Raw genomic sequence first — 21120 nt, 5'->3', positions numbered from 1 at the left:
TACGTATCTCAATCCTTTACATTAAACCTTCAACCATTTATCAAATAACTTGTACATAAAAAAAACGTGAATCTTGACCACATGCCAAGTGAAATAATGACTCATTTATTCTTCTGCCGTCTCCTCTTTTCAAAAGTGAAACCTGTTGAAAAAATAATAAGATAAATATGCTTAATATATATAATTTCAAACTGATTTAGTTAATTCTTACATATGTTTTAAACCATTGAAAAAATTCATTTTGATGTCTTTGTTCCACATTTTGTGAATTTGCTTTCTCCAATTCTAGTTTCTGCAATCTGATCATAAAATACACAATTATAATAAATTATATATAATCACAATAATATAAATGTGTAATTTAAGAAAATAACTTACTCAATAAAAGGTGAGACTTTATTGCAATTTTGGAGAACATAATTTATTGCTTGTTCTCGTTCTACTACATTTAACTCAACATATTTTTTTTGCATGCAATGATTTTTCGACTTGCAGAAAAATTTTAAACTTTTATTTATTTAACTATTGTACATCACCTTCATAATTTCTTCCATATCTATTTAATCTTGTCTCAACTCCATCCAAATATCTCGAACAAAAGTGCATATATTCTTGTGCATTATAAGCTTCAGCAATACATCCTTCTGGGCGAGCCTTATTTCTTACATATGATTTGAGTCTACGAAGGTATCTTTCAATTGGATACATCCAACGATATTGCACTGGACCACCAATCTTTGCCTCATCTACCAAGTGAATGGATAAATGGACCATTATGTCATAAAATGAAGGAGGGAATATTTTCTCCAACTTACGCAAGGTCAAAACTATACTTTTTTCTAGCAAATGTAAAGTGTCTAGACTTAATGTTTTAGAGCATAACTCTCTAAAAAAGAACTAAGTTCAATTAGGGCCTCACAAACTTCCTTTTGAAGAACACCACGAATTGAAAGAGGGAGAAAACGATGTAGAAATACATGACAATCATGACATTTCACCCCATATATTTTTCCCCCTTGGACATCTATACATCGAGAAATATTGGATGAATAATCGTCTGAAACCTTTAAATGAAATAGAAATTCACAAAATACATGTTTTTATTGAGATGGCATGGTATAACATGCATATGGAAATGTGTATTTTCCTTCTTCGATCATGGTTGAATGCTGCTCTGAACATATACCCATATGGGCAAAGATCAAATAAAGAGTTGATGTTGTCTTTTGTCTTTTTTTTTTCAATATCCAATAATGTTCCTACTATGTTGTCACAAACATTTTTTTTAATATGCATAACATCTAGATTGTGACGTAATTTTAGACATCTTTAGTAAGACAACTCAAAGAAAATGCTTTTTTTCTTCCAATTCTTAGATACTTGAATGTTTCTTCGCTTTCTTTTCCTAACAAACTTACCAAATGTCGCATGCATATACTTATCATTAATAAAAATACGAATATATAGATACTAGTAAAAAAATATGTAAATGAAATAATTAGTTAATGTATGAAGAAAGATTACAAGACAACTACACTATTAATGTTTAAATTTAAAATAAATAAGATAGAAATAATAATGCTCATATTTAAACCTATAACTCAATGTTTAAAGGATAAACAAATAATACCACTAATCTGATCAAATTGTTGATATTGTTGCACTATATCATCTTCAGATAATTGTTTATGAGCCAAACGATTTTCTTTAGTACCATTGAAGGCTTTGACATTATGTCTTCAAGAATGATCAAGTGGCAAAAATTGACGACTTCCCATATAACATTTTTTTTTTCATTTGGTAAACTTAAAGGACCATGTATCCTCGTTACAACAAGGACATGTTAACTTTCCTTTGGTACTCCATCATGATAGATTTTCATATGCAGGAAAATCATTAATAGTCCACAAAATAGATGCATATGATTGAAACGTTTCTTTCATTGATGCATCATATATCTCTACACTGTTCTCCCATAGTTCTTTCAATTCATCAATCAAAGGTTGTAAATAGACATCAATGTCATTTCCTGGAGCTCTAAGACCTGGAATAAGTGTTGACATTATGAAATAAGGATCTTATGCACATCCAAGGTGGCAAATTGTAAGGAATTAAAACTACTAGCCACACACTATATGTAGTACTCATATTTCTAAATGGATTAAAAGCATCACTTGCTAGACCAAGTCTAACATTACGTGAATTTGTCGTAAAAGATGGATATTGTGAGTCAAAAATCTTTCAAGCTATAGAATCAGTCGAATGTCTCATTTTCCTATCTTACCCAAAAGGCCTATCTTTGTGCCACCTCATTTCTTTAGCAGTATTAGATGTCAAATACAATTATTGTTGTTAGAATATATGGCCTTAAACAAGAGGGGGTGAATTGTTTAAGAGAGGTTTTTGAAAACTTTTCAGGTTTAACAAAATTCTTTGTGTGAATCCAGAACAGAAGTCAAGTTTGCCAAGAATTTAAGCAATAAAACAACAAAGCAACAAAAAAACAATCGGTTGTTTCTTCAAAAAAATCGGTTGTTTATATCAGCAAAGCTTAAAACATAAATTAAATGAGTTCAGAGTAAGAGAGAGATACACCAATAATTTATACTGATTCACTCTTAAGCCAAGAGCTACATGCAGTCCCCAAAATACCACTGGGTAATCCACTAAGCAATCAAACCAGATTACAAAACACAAACCACCAAAGTAGTGACCTTGAACCCTTCAAGAAACACACTACCTTTGGCAAAACACACAAAGAGTATTGATCTTGACCACCTCAAGAACACACAACACTCCTTGGCAACACAACACCAGAAATACAGTAGGTTTAGAAAGGATTACACTTGTTCACAGTACAATCTGAAATCAGTACAATTGCAATCCTATTCCACTCTCTTTGAAAAACCAAAGCTTGATGTGAATGTTCAAATCTTAAAAAACTTTTCAAAACTGTTTCTCTTGCCTGTTTGAAAACATAAACAAACCATTTATATTTTCCAAATATTGGTCAAAGCAATTAATGAAGGAGCATATTCAGTTGAAAAAACATTTAAATCAGATTCACCATTCAAAACTGAATTCTATTAGGATTTTCAAAGAAACAATCGGTTGAAATCACGAAACAACCGATTGTTTGGTTTGACAGATAAGTCAACTAAACTAAAACAATTTTCAACGTTTTCAAAACTCCTAAGAGTAAAACAACCGGTTGATTCGACAAAACAACATGTTGTTTTTCACTTAGTTGGAAAAACACTTGATTTCAAAAAGGTTTTAAGTCACATCAGTTTTAGATTCAACAAAGGAGTGGATCACATTCTATTCTACCCAGATCCCACCCAGAAACAACAACAACACCAGCCTTTCATCAAACACTTGGATTTGGATTCTTCAAAGCACTTGATCACTCTTGATCAACAATCTCCCCCTCTTTGATGAAGACAAATCCCCGGTTGCTTGTGTTGATCTTGATTGAATCTGAACCAGCACCTGCAAAACAAAAAACTATGCAATCCAGAGCATCTCTTATAGCAGGTTATGATCATACATCAACTAGTTTTCTGCATAAATCAAAAAGCAGAAAAACCAGCCAAAAATAACCAAAAAACAGCTCCATACAAACCAATAATGCAGTAGAAACTTAAAACAGAGATAATAGCATATTTATAACAGTTTGTAGGACAACACAAAAACCATATTCTCCGCCTATTTGTCTTCACAAATAGACTTCATGCTTTTTCGGTCCAGCTTACACCCTGCAAAATCATAATCTGAATATCCAATTAAGTGTATAGGAGAGTAAGAAGGATACCATAAACCAACATTGGTTGTTACTTTGAGATATTTGAGGATTCTTTTTGCAGCCTTGAGGTGAGATTCCTTTGGATTTGCTTGATACCTTGCACAAAGACACACGACAAACATGATATCCGGTCTACTTGTTGTGAGATAGACTAAAGAACCGATTAAACCTCTATATTTTGTTTGATCTACCCCTTTTTCCAGCAACATCTGCATCCATGTAGCAGCTTGAAGGCATAGGTGTGTTAGCTTCTTTGCAACTTTCCATCTCAAAATTCTTGAGGATTTCTTTGCAATAATTTGATTGGCATAGGAAAATTTCATCCTTTGATTGCTTAACCTGCAGTCCAAGAAAGAATGAAAGTTCTTCCATCATGGACATTTCAAACTCACCTTGCATGGCAGCTACAAACTCCTCACATAAACTATCTTTGGTAACACCAAAAATGATATCATCAACATAGATTTAGACTAAAATAATTTCAGAATTTGCTTTCTTGATGAAAAAAGTTTTGTCAATCATCCCTCTCTCATAGCCATGAGATAAAAGAAAGTTACTAAGCCTCTCATACCACTACCTTGGAGTTTGCTTAAGCCCATACAGTGCCTTTTTCAACTTAAAAACACGATTGGGATGTTAATGATTTTCAAAGCCCGATGGTATCTCAGCATAAACTTCTTCATTGATAATTCCATTGAGAAAAGCACTCTTCACGTCCATTTGAAATAGTTTGAATCCACTCATACAAGCAAAAGCCAACAACAGCCTTACAACTTCTAATGTTGCAACAGGAGCAAAGGTTTCACCATAATCAATTCCTTCTTCTTGATTGTAACATTTGGCAACTAGCCTTGCCTTGTTTCTAGTAATCACACCAGCCTCATCTAACTTGTTTCTGAAGACCCATTTAGATCCAATGATGTTCATTTCATCTGTCTTGGGAACAAGAAACCACGCATCATTCCTAACAAACTGATTCAGCTCTTCATGCATTGCATCCACCCATTTTTCATCTTTAAGAGCTTCTTCAATTGAATTTGGTTCAACTTGAGAGACAAAAGCAGTGTGCCTGCAGAAGTTTGAGATAAAACTATGTATAGAAACACCCTCCTTTATCTGCCCAATGATGTTCTCCACTGACAAATCTTTATATCGAGCAAATTTTGAGGTTGGACAAGAAATTGATTTCAAATAGTCACCTCGATAAAGAATGCAATGAATCACACAAGCATCTACTTTTGTGTAATCATGCCCAAGTTCACGAATAATTTTCCAAGTCTCAAAGTACGATTCTAGAACTTTATTTTTGTTAATAAAGTAGGTATGGCATCAATTGCTTTTGCACTCAAACCAAAAAGACATTTGATATTCAATAGTTGAACGATAAATGATAACTTGGAGAAGTTTCCTCAACCAGGATATTTTTTTTTTATCAACAATAAATAAATTAAATTAACGGGATACTTCAGGGGTATCCCAACCCGTATACAAGACACTATTCTCAAAAGCAGAAAAAAGAAAAACACTTAAAGGAAAAGCAGAAACCAAAAAAACACAAACACAGACAAAAGGTGCAGCAGCTTCATCCAAAAACCAGCAGCGATGCCATAAAGTCTATTGTATTGGCCCTTTATTTGCCGAACCAAAAGCTACCCCAGCCTTTTAACAGCAGCCACACCTTCACCTTAGCACCCATCAACTACTAGACAAGTTTGGGCTCCTTCTGCTACCTATCTTACTCCAACATCCTCTTCTTCCTTCCTTTCTCCTTTATGGCATAATACCTTTATAATTGTACCTCCAGTCTTCACTCCAATCTTTTCTCGTTTTCCTTGCTGAACAAGTTGCACTATGATCCACAATAGACCCATCACCCTTCACTTGTCCTTCATTAGCATGTAGTTAAGGGTTGACTTGGATAACACCCCTGCATCTGCATCAACGTTCTCCCCACCCCCAACTGCATACAAAGCCCTTTGCCTACTTTTTACTTAGGCATGGTTTCAGTGGCAGTGGACCACCACAATGGTTCGGTTTTGATTCAACAGCAGCTCCAGGTGAGGTAAACAACAAGGTGCTGAATTCAGTTTGAATAGAACAACATTCCAGCTCCCTTCACCTAAGAAAAAGTGATCTGACAGCACCATCCCATTACTCAACCTTACCTGAAGAAGGCAATAAAAGTTCTCAAATTCTCTTAGGTCCGACACACCTAACCAACTGCAGCAGACCGAGACAACATTCATGCCGCCCGCTGAGAGCTTCTCCAACTTCAGACTTAAGATTATTCACAGTTTTACATAGATTGAACCACCTCAGCCTCACTAATCCTCTTTCTAATTCTTGTGTTAGGGACTCCAGCGTCAGCGCCACCACACCTTGACCTACTATGTTTCGAACCACATACACTGCCATCCTCTCACACATTCGATTACTGGTGTTCCTTCCTGAGATCAACTGGAGCCATACAGAGCAAGCTCATTATTACATTCAACAGCAAACCAATACCACCTATATATAGCACCAGAAACACAAATACCACAGACACCACAAGCCGTATAACAGCTTAAACCTGTCAGATAACTGCGGAGAGACAGTGATTGGGATTCAGAAGCCAATCTGAGAACGCATATGTGAATCCAGTTGTCTTGTGTTTTAACCACAACCATGACCATAGCTGAGCATTTTGAAAAACTTCGTCCGCATCGGGGATCCCTCCTCTAAAGACTACCTGATTACGTTGTTCCCAAATGCTTCTAACAATTGCCGCCCATAATCCTCTCCATACCTGGTTTTGTGTACTGGATAGGTGGACTAAAGAGAAGTTTACGAAGTGACTCCTTATGTCCTTGTTATTGGCCCCCAAAATGCCGATCCAACGATAGCAACGAGACCATACTCGTTGTCCCTGTGCACACTCAAGGAAGACATGTTGAGATGATTCGTCTGACAAACCACACAGAGCACATAATGGCGAATTCACCTGTATCCCTCTCCTTATAAGGTTATCATTGGTAGGAAGTCTGTCAAGAAGGATTCTCCAAGCAGTGACAAGTGTTTTTGGCGTGGCCTTCGACTGCCATAAGAGGCCAAAAACATTATCCATAACTTCATGAGTTTGATGCTGAGCTAGAAGGGAGTATGCTGATTTCACCGAGAACATTCCTTTTGAATCTTCCTTCCAGAAAAGATAATCTTGGGCATCCTGGTATAATCTTCCCAAAGACAGCGATGAAATTAGCTCATTCTCCATATTCCCTTCCCATTCAAATTTGTCCCTCCTCCAACTTAACCTCCATCGCCACCTATCTTCCTCCCATCCTCCTAGCTCCCTCACCGTCTTACCTTGGTCCAGCGACATAGTGTATAGTCTTGGATACAGGGATTTAAGGTTGCTGTCCTGTAGCCACACGTCTTCCCAGAATCTAGCTTTACCCCCCGACACCTACTTTCCATCGAACTGCTTTCTGGAACCATCCTTCCTCCTCACCTTCACCACACACTTTGGCTAAGTCCCTCCACCACCAGGATTGATATTTCAGTCCAACTTGTCTACCACCTGGTTCTAAAGCATATATGGACTTAAGGATGTCTTTCCATTTTCCTTCCTCGTGATTCACAAGTCGCCATTTCCATTTAGCCAATAAAGCTGAGTTAAACCTCCTAATCTCTTTGATCCCCAACCCGCCTTCTACAGGAGGCTTGCAAATGTTGTCCCAGCTTACCCAAGAGATGGGTTTATTCTCTCTCCCCCAATCCCAGAGGAATCTTCTTTGTATACTTGTAATTCTGTTACAAACTGCTACTGGCGCTTTATAGATGGATAGATAGAAGAGCGGGATGGTGGTGAATACCGATTTCAGCAAGCAAATGCGGCCTGCCATAGATAAGGATCTGCCTTTCCAGGAACTGAGTCTAACTTCTAGTTTTTTCACCACCGACTCCCAAAACTGTTTTTTTCTTGGATTACCACCAACTTCTACCCCCAAGTATTGAAAAGGAAGTTGCATAATATGGCAGTTAAGCGTTTTCGCATAGGTGTTCAGGACATAGCTGTCAATACTTATTCCAACCAGCTTTGATTTGTGAAAGTTGACTTTCAAACCTGAAGCAATTTCAAAGCAACGAAGAATGGCTTTAATAGCGAAGATATTATTGAAGGAGTCTTGGCAGAGAAAGAGTGTGTCATCTGCAAACTGTAGTAAACAACACTCAGTGTTGTTCCTTCCTACCTTTATCCCTGTAAGCTCCCTCATACTCAACGCTTTGCGCACAATCCCTGCCAGCCCTTCCGCCACCACTAGAAACAGAAAAGGGGCTAGAGGGTCTCCCTGTCTTAAACCCCTAGATGGTTTAAACTCCTCTGTAGGACTTCCGTTAACCAAAACAGACACTGAAGACGAGACCAGGCACCCTTTAACCCACATAATCCACTTTTCATGGAATCCCAGCCTTCGTAACATGTCAAACAGGAAGCTCCACCTGACAGAATCATACGCCTTTTCGAAGTCCACCTTAAAACAAACACCTCTCCTCCGGGTCCTCCTACACTCCTCAAGAACTTCATTAGCCATAACCACACTATCCAAAAGACCTATGTCGCTAAGGAAGGCAGACTGGCTATCATCAATGACCATAGACATTACTTCCTTCATCCGAATTGACAGGACCTTTGTAATAACCTTGTATATGGCTCCAACAAGAGATATGGGTCTGAAATTTTCAAGCGACGATGGGTCTCTTACCTTAGGGACAAGGGCAATGAAGGATGCATTACAACCCTTGGGAAAAGACCCCGTAGCCTGAAAAAATTTCACAGCTTCCATAAGATCCGTTTTTAAGACGTCCCAACATTTCTTGATGAAATTGAAGTTGAATATGTCCGGACCCGGACTCTTTGAACCTCCACATTGCCATACGGCATCCCTTACCTCTTCCTCGGTGAAGTCAGTTATCATTTTCCTACTAACCTCCATAGACAAAGACTTGAACTCCACCGATCCTAAGGTAACACCATAGTCTTTTGTGGCCTTAAATCTGTTCTCAAACAAAAGTTTTGCTTCCCTACGAACGACCTCCGGCTCCTCACACCACTGCGAGTCAATCTCAACGCCTTTAACCTCATTTTTTAATCTTCTCCATCTAATTGCAGAGTGAAAAAACTTTGAGTTGGTGTCCCCATATTTGGACCAGTTCACTCTTGCTTTTTGTCTATATATAGAGTCCAACTTCTTGTCAACCAACCCCAGTTGGCTAAACAGTTCCATCCTCCTCAAATTGCCAATGCCGTCCAAGGCGTCATTTTCATCCTTGGCATCAAGCTCCTCAATTGCCGATACAATTCGTTTCTTGCTAGTTTCCAAGTAGCCAAAGGTATTTCTGTTCCACACTTTGAGGTCAGCCTTCAGTAACTTCATTTTGTCTTTGAGGATGGACATACTATCACCTTGCACGTGATATGAATCCCATTTACTCTTTACCATCAGCTTGAAATCCGGCTCCATAAGCCACACGTCAAAGGATCTGAACAGTTTGGGGTCCCAGTCTTTTTCCCACGCCTTCAGCACTAGGGCACAATGATCCGAGACCGTTCTCGGTTGTACATATTGCTTAGACGCGGGCCAAATTTGGAGCCATTCATCTGACACCATACATCTGTCTAGTTTGCTCTTAGCTGTGCCATTGGTTTTGAACCATGTGTACTTCTTACCCACAGCGGGAATGTCCAATAACCCATTATTTTCAATAAAGTGATTAAAGTCTTCGATCTCCTTCTTTTGGCTTGAGTAACCTCTTAAACCTTTTCTTTCGTCCTCCCTTCTCACAGCATTAAAATCTCCACAGAAAACCCAAGCTTGATTTTGGTGTTGTTGTTTGAGTGTTGTCAACACTTCCCATAGGCCAACCTTAGCATTTAAACTACACGGGGCGTAAATGTTCACCACGACACACTGGCTGCCTGTTTTGAGATGTTGACCCATGACCGCAATATAGCCCGCTCCCACAACGTGATTATCATAGGAGAAAGCTGTTTTACGCCACATTGTTACTAGGCTACCTGCCCCATTGAGCCCCTCGTAATGAACCCAGCCAATGTTGTTGTTGCCCCACAAAGAGAAACATTTGGCATCTGTTAGTGAGGACGATTTAGTCTCCTGCAAACACATGAATTCGGCACCTTCCTTTACCACCAGATGGTTCAGATAACGTTTTTTCGTCCCCCCCCCCCAAACCTCTGATATTGAGGTTGACCACAATCATGGAACACCTTTTCTCCTCCCCCCCCCCGAGACACCTTGTTAACTTCGTTGTCCCTAATCTCCATATGCCCCAATTCTCCAGCCACACTTCCTTCATCTCCTAAGCACTCCATCCCCAAATTTTGACCAAACTCCCATATTCTAACGGATTCAGCTGTATCATCTTCAAGCTTCAAACGATTGTTACACTGCACAATATCATTAACAGATTCCGCAAAAGAGCATTTGCTTAACCTAGAAGAGGAAGTTACTCCATGGTGTAGGTTCCCAACTCCACCTTTTGATCTCCACTTTGGATGGGCGGTTGACGCTTCCGTTTGCCTTAGCTCCCACAACCTCCGAACTTCCAGAGGAATTTTGCCAGTCTCCTCCTTCTCATCCGCACCAGGCATACTCTTCTCCGCACCTTCCTCGAACCCTTCCTTGATCCCCTCCTTACGGGAACAAGTGCTACCACTGTGGTGGGAGTCTGAACTTCCCATGGAGGAGCCCGCTCCTGCACTGTACTGGCGAGTCGCATGGCAGGGGTGGATACCAGTGTCGCTCCCTTGCGCTATCGTCGCTCCATGGTGGACATAATTATCTTCCTTCTTCGAGCGAATAATGGTGACCGGAGGCGACGGCGATGCTGTCGATCCCTCCCTGCCTCTGTCTTCGGTTTCACCCCCCTTCTTACACCCTCCCTCTGGCCCATCCAAGCTTCCTTCTTTTCTGAGCGCACCCCTTCTTCCTATTTGGGCCTCCGCCTCCGTAGGCCCAAGAGAGATTGCATTAAAAAAATTGGATCCCTTCAACTAGGTTAGCTAGCGATTGTTGTATGTGTTTGCATGCATCGTTGACCTGCTTTGTTACAGACCTACCTGCCCCTCCCTCAGACACACCTTGCACACGTTTTACTTCATTTAGGAATGAAAATCCACCTTTACTCTGACATCCCAAATCACTCTGCGCTTTTTTCTCAAAAAGCTTCCTTTTTTATTCTACCAAGGAATGGGAGTATTGTTTCCCTTCCTCCTCGGGTATCCCACTCCACCTCTTGACGCCGACATCGGCATCATCTCCGTCACCACCGGATATGCCAGAAAAGAACGTTTCCTCCACTATAGTTTCTGATGACGATATACTATCCGAGGATGAAAGGTGATACTCTGGACATAGGCATTCTCCTTTCCCTTGACTAGGCCTCTCCTCTACAATGGAGATATTATAGACTCGCCCATTGATTTTGAACCCCTTCGTCAACTCCGTTGTACCAGACTTGATCAAACGCAGCTGCAAGCGTGCAAACTCCAGGTTTTCCCACGACCGAGTAGATGCATCAATATCTACCAACGATGCTACTTCACCAACCACTTTTGTGAAGCAATCTTTGTTCCACAGGGTTAGCGGCAACCCGTAGCATCTAACCCAGACAATTTTATGCCCTGCTACGTATGACTCGGACCAGGGCTCAATATCCTCAAAGATGGAAACGAACCATTCATTGTTCAGCTTAATGATTTCATCCATCCTTTCACATTCTCTGGGGGTTAAGAGAACTAAGTTGTCTCCCATATAACGCAGTTTGATCCTACTCATACCTCCTTTGATGAACTCTTCACGCAGCGACTCAAAAGTGAGATCAGGGGACATCCATCCTACAGCACTATAGGACAGCCATGCCGGAGCATTTGGCGTAGTTTCAAAAATAGGGCCTTTCCAGGTGCCTTGGAGGGTTTTGCGGACTACCTCAGCGTACGTGTCGTTTGAGTTGTTACCCTTTCGAACAACATGGCCTGTTTTTTCTCGCCACACCTCCTTCTCCGTCAGTCTAGCCGAAGCTGACTTTGCCATGCTATTATCTTTTCTATGCCCTACGTTCTTCTGTATGGCCTCAGCTCTCCTATATTTAGGGAGGTTTACAAATAACTTAAGGTTTCCAATACGGATTTGGTCTAGCTGTTGTTCTAACTGTAGTTCGTTCGGAACAGGGTAAAATCTCACGAATCCGAAACGTCTTCCCCACCTGTTTGGACGCCTAGAGATGAACACTTCTCTCACTCTTGCCCATTTTTGGAAAATCCTAAACATTTCGTACTCCCCATGACTATCAGGAAAGTTAGAGAAGAAGAACGTTGATGAGTTCTTTTCCAATGACTTCTTGTGTTTGTATTGGTCCTCTCTTCTCCGATGTTCCTCCCTCTCCCGCCTCCACCAACCCTCCTTGGTTATGCCCGCTGATGTTCTCATTATCTTTTTATTTATATAATTATTGTTCAACATCCTCTAGTAGTTTATAGAACTTAGATGTTTTTTCATTCATTGTATTATACTTTGGACTTGTCGTATATCTTGTTTTCTTGCTTTATTTGGTGTCTTCAACATTAATAGAACTCCCAATATCATGTAACATACTATGAATCTCATCATTATAATTTTGCTTGTTATTATATTTGGTGTCTTCCTTCGCTCTTTCTCCATGAAGATCCCATATAATATAGTCTCTTCGTATCCCATTTATGATCAAGTGCTAATATATGATTCGTTTACACTGAAAGATATTATTGTTGCACTTCTTGGACAGACAACGTCTTAGCCTTCCTTCCTCAAGATTAGTAAATACAAATTCAATAAAATCAAGAACTCCTTTTTCATATAAAAGTTGTGTTCTATCAATAATTTCCATTCAACTTTTATCTAATTTCATTCTTATTAAAAAAATTTATTATATTAACAATTAGAGAAAGTGCACAATTACATATGCTAAAATGTAAATGAAAACATATAATAAAAATTATAGAATAATTAAAAATTTCATCAGGAAAATATTGTTTTTTTATCGGATGAAAAAGTGTTTTGATAAGTTTACAAAATTTAAAAGATTTTTTTTTAAAAAATAACTTTTTGGCTTTATTTTACTGACTTTTTTTATTCAAATACATATTATTTTGTTTTCCTTATACGTACGGTTACACAACAGTTGTAATTTTTTCTACTTTTTTCATTTTTAATTATATAATTTTAATGAAAATAGTTATATTATTTATAATTGTATAATTTCGCAATCCAAAAAAGAACTATTTAACTCCTCAACTTAAAAACAATAATATAACTCATCAACTTTTATTATTATTATAAAATTATTTATTTTTTATTTTTAAAATTTATACTTTTTATCTAATTCCATATCTATTAAAGAAATTTATTATATTTAAAATTTGAGAAAGTGGACAATTAAATGTACTAAAGTGCAAGTGAAAATATAAAATAAAAATTATAGAATAATTAAAAATTAAAATTTTCATCTTTAGAGAAAAATATTATGTTTTTTATCGGATGAAAACAAATCTGTATGACGGTTTGATTAGTCTATAAATTTTAAAATGAATTTAAAAAAAAATAATAATATCACTCCTCAAATTTTATTATTATTATAAAATTATTTAATTTTCATTTTTAAAATTTATACTATTTTAATATAGTAGCAATGCAAAGATTGTGTTCTACATATGTACTATAAATATATATTTCGATTTTATTGTACAATATTTATATATATTCATTACAAAAATCATGAAATAGAAACCAATTTTAGAAAAAAAAAATTAGTTACTATAGTAACTAAATTAAAGACCATTTTAGGAACAAAATAAATTTTTGGTTTTTAAATTAGTTTCTATTATTGTTAAATGATTTTTAAATTGATATCTAATTAGCAACCAAGGTTTTTGCTGTAACATCCTAAATTTTACCCATATTAATGAAATAAAAGTAAAACAAGCAATATCTAATTACGAATAATATATATACTATTTTCTCATATGTGTATCTCAAAAGAAATATCCCTCTTCATAGGGATTTAATATATACATCAAAAGTTTTAACAAAAAAACAAAGCATTCAAATAAAACTATCTCATTCTCCAGCTGCTCACTAAGGAGCTCTATTACCTGCAATCTCATCTGCTCCCGTGTAAAACACGATCATCACAGATAAAGAAACAAACCCAAACAAATAACAGGGTAAGCTATCTATATAAAAAGTTTTGATATAATTCAAATTTTAAATTAATAAGCATAATTCATCAATTCTCATACGATTTCTCAAACCATCACGTGGCTATTACATTCATAAAATTCATATTTCATATGTCGGACTTCTATTGACTCATAACACATAGACTCTTGACTCTACCTCCGGAAGACTCGTGCGTTGACTTAGACTCAGAGATCTGCACCTGTCATACTACCTCACTGTGAAATCCACACAGTTATGCGCATAAAGAATCTCAATATCATATCTCTCCTAGTATGACAGGGTTAACTCATATAACAGGTCAAGTTAGTTATCTTTCAAACAACTTACCCATTCATATGAACCTCCTTCGACTCTCACCACCTGAATAACTTCATCTATATGATTTCATTATCTCAGGAGAGTCAGGATATCTCCTTCTAGACGAATCCCTAGTCAATGCACATCCTAAACAATCTTAACACGATATTTTCTTTCCTGAAAATACTATGTTTTGATTAAAAATATATTCTAAACATTAAAATCTCCCACATCAAACAATCAAATCATTCCACAATTTAGAATTTCCAAAACACCCAAGAATTCATTCACTAATCATATAAATGTCTTGAATCAAAAGGATTCCAAAGTATATCTAAATAACATCAAGTTTTACTATCCAAAAAGAGAGACAATAAAAGGAGAATGAAATAAAATTATCTTCCAACTACAACTATATCCAACACAACTATATTCAACAGTATTTAATAAAAAGGATGAGGAAGCACAACATGAAAATTAAAGTTTGATAACTTATCTCAAAAACACCAGAATTCATATTGCAATCAACATAGCTCTCAAAATAATCAACTCATAATTTATTTTAAAAATTGTCACAGACAATTTTAGTTCATAAACTGAATCATCAAGAAATATTCAAAATATATATGCTCTGAAATTGTCAAGAAACAAATCATCACAAACCTTTTTCAAATACATTTAGTAATTCATTGAATTCCAAACTTATATACATTCTACCACCCCAAATCCTCCTCCTTCGTCGCGAAACCTTTCTTCTCAAGCACACAACCCACCGCAAGCACGCGGTGCTTCGTCTTCCCACGCTGAGAGGCCTGCACCTTCCCGCCCCAACCCGGCTCAGGCTACTCTGCCTGTCACCGGAGGAGCCTCCGTCCCCCCACCAGACTTCAAAAAACTATATCCCTAGGCCAACTCGACCTTGTTGAGGGAAACGTCTTCTGTAAACACTGCTGGGGCAGTTCTACGATTGACGAAGGGGGATGAGCCTCACCAATCATTCCACAAGGAGCACGACGAGAAGATGACGGTGCTACCTTGCCCCCCCGACCTGCCAGTTTGCGCCGACGACAAGGCGAGCAACGATGGGCCCTTCTGCTTCGTTTACACAACTTTGTTCAAGAAGGTGAAACTCAGGTTTCCCTTCACTCGCTTTGAGAGGGAGCTTCTCACCGAGCTCAACATCGCCGCCGCCCAGCTCCATCCCAACAGCTGGGCGTTCGTGCGGGCGTTCCAGGTCATGTGCGACCATCTGGGGTTGCCAGCATCTGTGGATGTCTTCTTATTTCTTTTTGAAGCCAAGCACCCAGGAGACCGCCTGTGGGTAAGCTTGAACGGGATTGCTGGCAGGTCGATCCTCTCCATCTTCCAGCAATCCTATAAAGACTGGAAGGGCAAGTTCGTCCAGGTGCGCCCCAACGACAAGGACGCTTCCTTGCTCGACGGTTTCCCCTTGTACTGGGTAAACAAGGGGAACAAAGAGTCCAAAAGCAGCTTCAAGAGACCAAGAAGTCCTGATAGCATGGGCACTTTGGACAGAGATCTCTGCTTCTTCTGGAAGAGTGTGGCAGATGCCAACATCACCTTCCTCACCACCACACTCATCTGCTTCGAGTTCTTCGAGGACCAGCTCGAAATTCGCATAGGTTAGAACGTCTAAGTCTTTGTTCTAACATTACCTCTGTTAACTGTTTCTGGGCGTCTTGTGCGTTGTGCACAAGGCTTTGGTTTTATTTTTCTGCACTATTTATCTGCTTTGCTGCATACTGCCTTATGCATTTATTTTCCTTCTGAGCTAACCCATGCATTTTCGCTTTATGCAGACAATATGTTGGGCCGGGGCAAGCTCGCTGAATTAAGGGCGCTCGCCCGAACCCACGGGTTGGCATCGGGTTCCCAAACCGTGCCAAACTCTGTGGTGGAGATCGCCGCTGCTCAAGGCAGATCGCCACCCAGGGGCCCAGCTCCTCCCGATGTCCAACCCGCCAACCAACGCAAGAAGCTTGTCCTCAGGAAACCCAAGAGGAAAGCCCCCCAGGTAGTCCATGAGGAGGAAGAGGAAGACGACGAGGTAACTGAAGATGGCCTTGTCACGAAGAGGAAAAGGGTGGCACCTTCTTCTCCATTTGCTCCACCCCCTCTTCCAACATCAACGCCACCATCTACACCTGCTCCGCCTCCAACACTGCCACCTCCACCAGCTCCTGCCTCACCAGTCCAAGCAATCCCATTGGCGTCTGCGCCACCTGCGGTTGAGGCCCCCGAGCCAAATTTCATGGAGGATCCCCCGAGCGCCTCCACACCTTATGTATCAGCTGGAGGGGGTCCTCCTTCAAATGCCTCAACCGCCAACGTTGCTCCAATCGGGGATGAGGTTGCCCACAACTCTCCAATTCTGATTACTGAATCCCCGACGTCGCCACCACGCCAAGAAGCACCTGCTGAGCAACCAACTAAAGAGGGTGGCGGCGAAAACCAACAGCAAACCCACACGGTGCCTCCACAGGCAGGTCTCTCCATTGAGGTTAAGAGGATGTGGGAGCCTTTCTCTGCCAAACTGAAGATGATGGCAGAAGACTTCCCCACCATTATCTCTAGAGCTGTGGAGAGCTCCACCAGGAAGCTCCAGGACGACCTCTACACCCTTCGAACTGAGAACAACACTATAAGAATCGAGGCGGAGAAGTTGTCCTGCAATCTAACACTCGCGGAGATTGAACACTCCCGAGTAGAAGACGCAATGAGCACCGAGCTCCGGGTGGCGCGCAAGGAGGCCACCGATCTCCGTCATAAGGTACAACTCTTGGCTCAAGAGAAGATCGAGCTGGAGAGCAAGATTGTACCTTATCGCGTCAAAGTGGCTGACCTGGAGGCCCTCATAAAAACTGACGCCGCCAAGGTGAAGAAACTGGAGCAAAGGTCAGCCGATCGGGAGGTCTTCCTTGGAAAGGTGGAGAAGGCGAGGGACGACGCCATGGCTGAGCTTGCCGAAGCCAACAAGGAAAAAGGGAAGCTCGCTGCTGAACTGGGCCAGGTGCAGGCAGAATCCAAGAAGGTTGCTGAAGACCTTCTTCAAGCTCAGGAAACCAACGAAAAACTCAAGAAGCAAGATGAAGAGCTGGAGCAGCAGAACAAGGGGCTGAAGGAACAAACTGAAAAACTCAAGAAACAGATTGAAGAACTTAATCTGAGTTCTGCCCAAATTCTGGCTGCTGGATTCGAGGCTGCACGGGAAAGTTCACCTACTTGTTCCCCGATCTGGACCTTAGCATGGTGTCCCTTGACAACGAGGTGGTGGATGGGAAAGTTGTTCCCACTGAAGACTAAATGATTTCCCCTCATCCACCATCTTTACGCTTTTTCTTTGCATATAAATTGTAATAAACTTCATATTTTCTTGTACATGTGTTCTGAATTGACTTTTACTTTAATGACAAAGTCTTGGTATTCCTTCTTATAACTTCTTTAGCTGCTTTAACTTTCCTTGCACAATTCGCCTCAAGAATTTAACTTAGCGATTTCGTAAGCGCGATCATATACTTAACTGCTTCGAACCACTTCGACTTCAAATAATAATCACTTTAACAACTTGTAACCTTAAGGCAATGAACCTTAGCGCAAAATCACTCTTCAAGCAACGAACTTTAACTCAACTACTGGCTTAAAACATCGCTTCACCCGATCTGCTTCATCAAAACGGGTCTTTAACTTTCTCGCCACTGTTCGAACTTTTCCTGGTCGCCAGAGACTCTTGGCGATATCAGCTTCTTTCTGGCTTCATACCTTGGCCATTGTTCTTTTATCTGGGGGTAGAGGCGCCTTTCGAATCCTTCTCTACCTTCCTGAACTTCAGAACAAAAGACCGGGTGACTAGGTGTTCTCTTCGAACCTACCTTAGCCACCCTTCAAACTTCTTCCACCCTTTACACCATACCTGAACTCGTTCGAGACGAGAAGGATTTTATCTTGCCTGAACTCGCTCATCGGCGAGAAGGTCTTTAACTCGCCTGAACTCGCTCATAGGCGAGAAGGTCTTTAACTCGCCTGAACTCGCTCATAGGCGAGAAGGTCTTTAACTCGCCTGAACTCGCTCATAGGCGAGAAGGTCTTTAAATCGTGCCTCTACATTGCCCCAGGGGTTCCATCTCCTCCCCCCTAGAAACACTGAGGACTTTCGCTGGTGCCTCTACATTGCCCCAGGGGTTACATCTTCTCGCCCCCAGAAACACTGAGGACTTTTCCCTGGTGCCTCTACATTGCTCCAGGGGTTACATCTTCTCGCCCCTAGAAACACTGAGGACTTTTCACTGGTGCCTCTACATTGCTCCAGGGGTTACATCTTCTCGCCCCCATAAACACTGAGGACTTTTCACTGGTGCCTCTACATTGCTCCAGGGGTTACATCTTCTCGCCCCCAGAAACACTAAGGACTTTTTGCTCTTCCTCGCCTGCACTCGCTCGACGGCGAGGAGGTCTTTATCTCGCCTCAGGACGCGCGAGGGCGCTGAGGTCTTTTAACTGGTGCCTCGGATCGCCGAAAGACGATGAGGACTTTAACTTTAACTGATGCCTCCGATCGCCGAAAGATGATGAGGACTTAAACTTTAACTGTTGCCTCCGATCGCCGAAAGACGATGAGGACTTAAAACTTTTTAGAAAGCATGCAATATATCTTTACTTGCCTTAAATCACATATAAGTGACAAGGTCTTTCTTCAAAACTTTCTGAAAACAAGAAGCATGCAATCTAAAACAACTTTGAACTTCGAAAACTCTTCTTTATTGGGTGGCCTCATTAAAAACCCTCCTTAGGGAAAAAAGAGTGCCCCCTTCAAACTGTTTTAACAGAGACATCGTAATATAACTTTGTGTTTGTCTTTACTTACAAAGCTTCTTAACTGTAATACAACTTCAGGTGCGTGGCGTTCCAAGTGCGAGGAATCGCCCCTCCTTCCAATGTCTCTAAGCGGTAGGCGTCGTTCCCGAGCGCCTCGGCTATTTTGAACGGCCCCGTCCACTTGGGCGACAGTTTATTCTCCATCTCGTACTGGTGGGCTTTCCTCATCACCAGGTCGCCTTCTCTAAACTGTCTTGGCATCACCTTCGAGTTATATCTTCGTTCAATCCTTCTCTTCACCGCCTCAGCTTTCAATCTCGCCTCTTCCCTGACCTCATCCAGTAGATCCAGGTTCAGCCTTCTCTCTTCATTCGAGTCTTCCTCTACGAAGTTCTGGAATCTCGGCGAGCTCTCCTGGATCTCCACTGGAATCATTGCATCACACCCATAGACCAAGCTGAACGGGGTCTCATGGGTTCCTGACTGTTCGGTGGTGTGGTACGCCCAGACTATACGGGGTACCTCCTCAGCCCAGCTTCCTTTGGCTTTCTCTAGCCTTCTCTTCAAACCTCTCAGCAACACCCGATTAGCTGACTCTACTTGACCATTTGTCTGAGGGTGCTCGACGGATGCAAACACTTGTTGAATTCCCACCCCTTCGCACAGCTTCTTCAACAGGTGACTTGCAAACTGAGTCCCGTTGTCCGACACCAGGCGCTTGGGCACACCAAACCGGCACACAATGTTCTTCCACACAAAACCTTCGATCTTGTGTGCGGTGATCTGGGCCACTGGTTCTGCTTCGATCCACTTGGTGAAATACTCAATCGCCACCACCAAGTACTTCATCTGCCTGATCGCCAGCGGGAATGGTCCCAGGATGTCGATTCCCCAAGTATGAAACGGCCAAGGGCTGTAAATCGACCTCAACTCCTCGGGAGGCGCCTTGTGCCAATCGGCGTGTTGTTGGCATTGTTTGCAACACTGCGCATACTTCTTGCAGTCTTCTCTCATCGTTGGCCAGTAGTAACCTGCACGGAGGGTCCTTGCGGCCAGAGCTCGACCCCCGACGTGGCTTCCACATATACCTTCATGGAGCTCTACCATAATCCTCGTGCATTTCTCACCATACACACATTCCAGGAGTGGGTGAGTGAACCCAAACCTGTACAACTCGCCGTCGATCATTGTGTACATGCTAGAATTTTTCTTTACCTTCCTAGCCTCTATCGGATCCAGTGGGAGAAGGCCATCTGCCAGGCATCGCTTGTACTGTGTTATCCAGGTGTCTGGCTCATGGATAGCGCAAACCTGCGTCATGTTCACCTTCTCTCCTCGACATGCTCTAATTCTCGGCGATCTCAAAGTTTCTTGCGTCAGGGACTTATGACTTCTCGCTGCTTTCTCCGTCGACTTGCTTATCTGAAGAACCAGGTGATCTGCTACAAATGCTCTCGGCGTCTTCACAGTTTCTTGAATCACCGTCCTCTGCCTACCCCCCTTGCCTGAACTGGCGAGCTTAGCTAGCAAGTCAGCTCGGGCATTCTGCTCTCTGGGCACATGCACTACTTCAAAGGAGGCAAAGGAACTCTTCAATTCCTGCACATACTCCAGGTAAGCCACCATTTGTGGATCTTTAGCCTGGAACTCACTTGTTACTTGCCCTGTGACTAGAAGCGAGTCACTCTTAGCCATCAACACCCTGGCTCCCATCTCTTTGGCCAGCAAAATCCCGGCGATCAGCGCCTCATATTCTGCTTGATTGTTACTGGCTTTGAAGGCAAACCTCAAAGATTGTTCGATCAGCACGCCATTGGGTCCTTCCAAAATGACTCCAGCACCGCTACCCTGCTGGTTCGACGATCCATCCACTGAAAGCACCCAGCGGAAGTCGTCCCCTTCAACTTG

General features: G+C 41.1%; 1 protein-coding gene across 1 annotated transcript; it reads right to left on the bottom strand.

Moving 5' to 3' along the window:
• Positions 1–11040: 11040 nt before the first annotated feature.
• LOC137824551 (uncharacterized) lies at positions 11041–12294 on the bottom strand. The gene has a single exon (XM_068630216.2). It carries the CDS (start codon positions 12292–12294, stop codon positions 11041–11043), a length of 1254 nt encoding a protein of 417 aa, XP_068486317.1.
• Between the last annotated feature and the right edge of the window lie 8826 nt (positions 12295–21120).

The sequence above is a fragment of the Phaseolus vulgaris genome, chromosome 8, assembly GCF_051622355.1.
Source record: "Phaseolus vulgaris cultivar YP4 chromosome 8, ASM5162235v1, whole genome shotgun sequence".
Lineage (NCBI taxonomy): Eukaryota > Viridiplantae > Streptophyta > Magnoliopsida > Fabales > Fabaceae > Phaseolus > Phaseolus vulgaris.
The sequence above is the reverse complement of the archived record's forward strand: the minus strand, read 5'-3'. Positions and strand labels throughout refer to the sequence as shown.

What these genes read in the sequence shown, in the direction of transcription:
- LOC137824551 (XM_068630216.2), bottom strand. Translation starts at nt 12,294, where the DNA reads ATGAGAACATCAGCGGGCATAACCAAGGAGGGTTGGTGGAGGCGGGAG.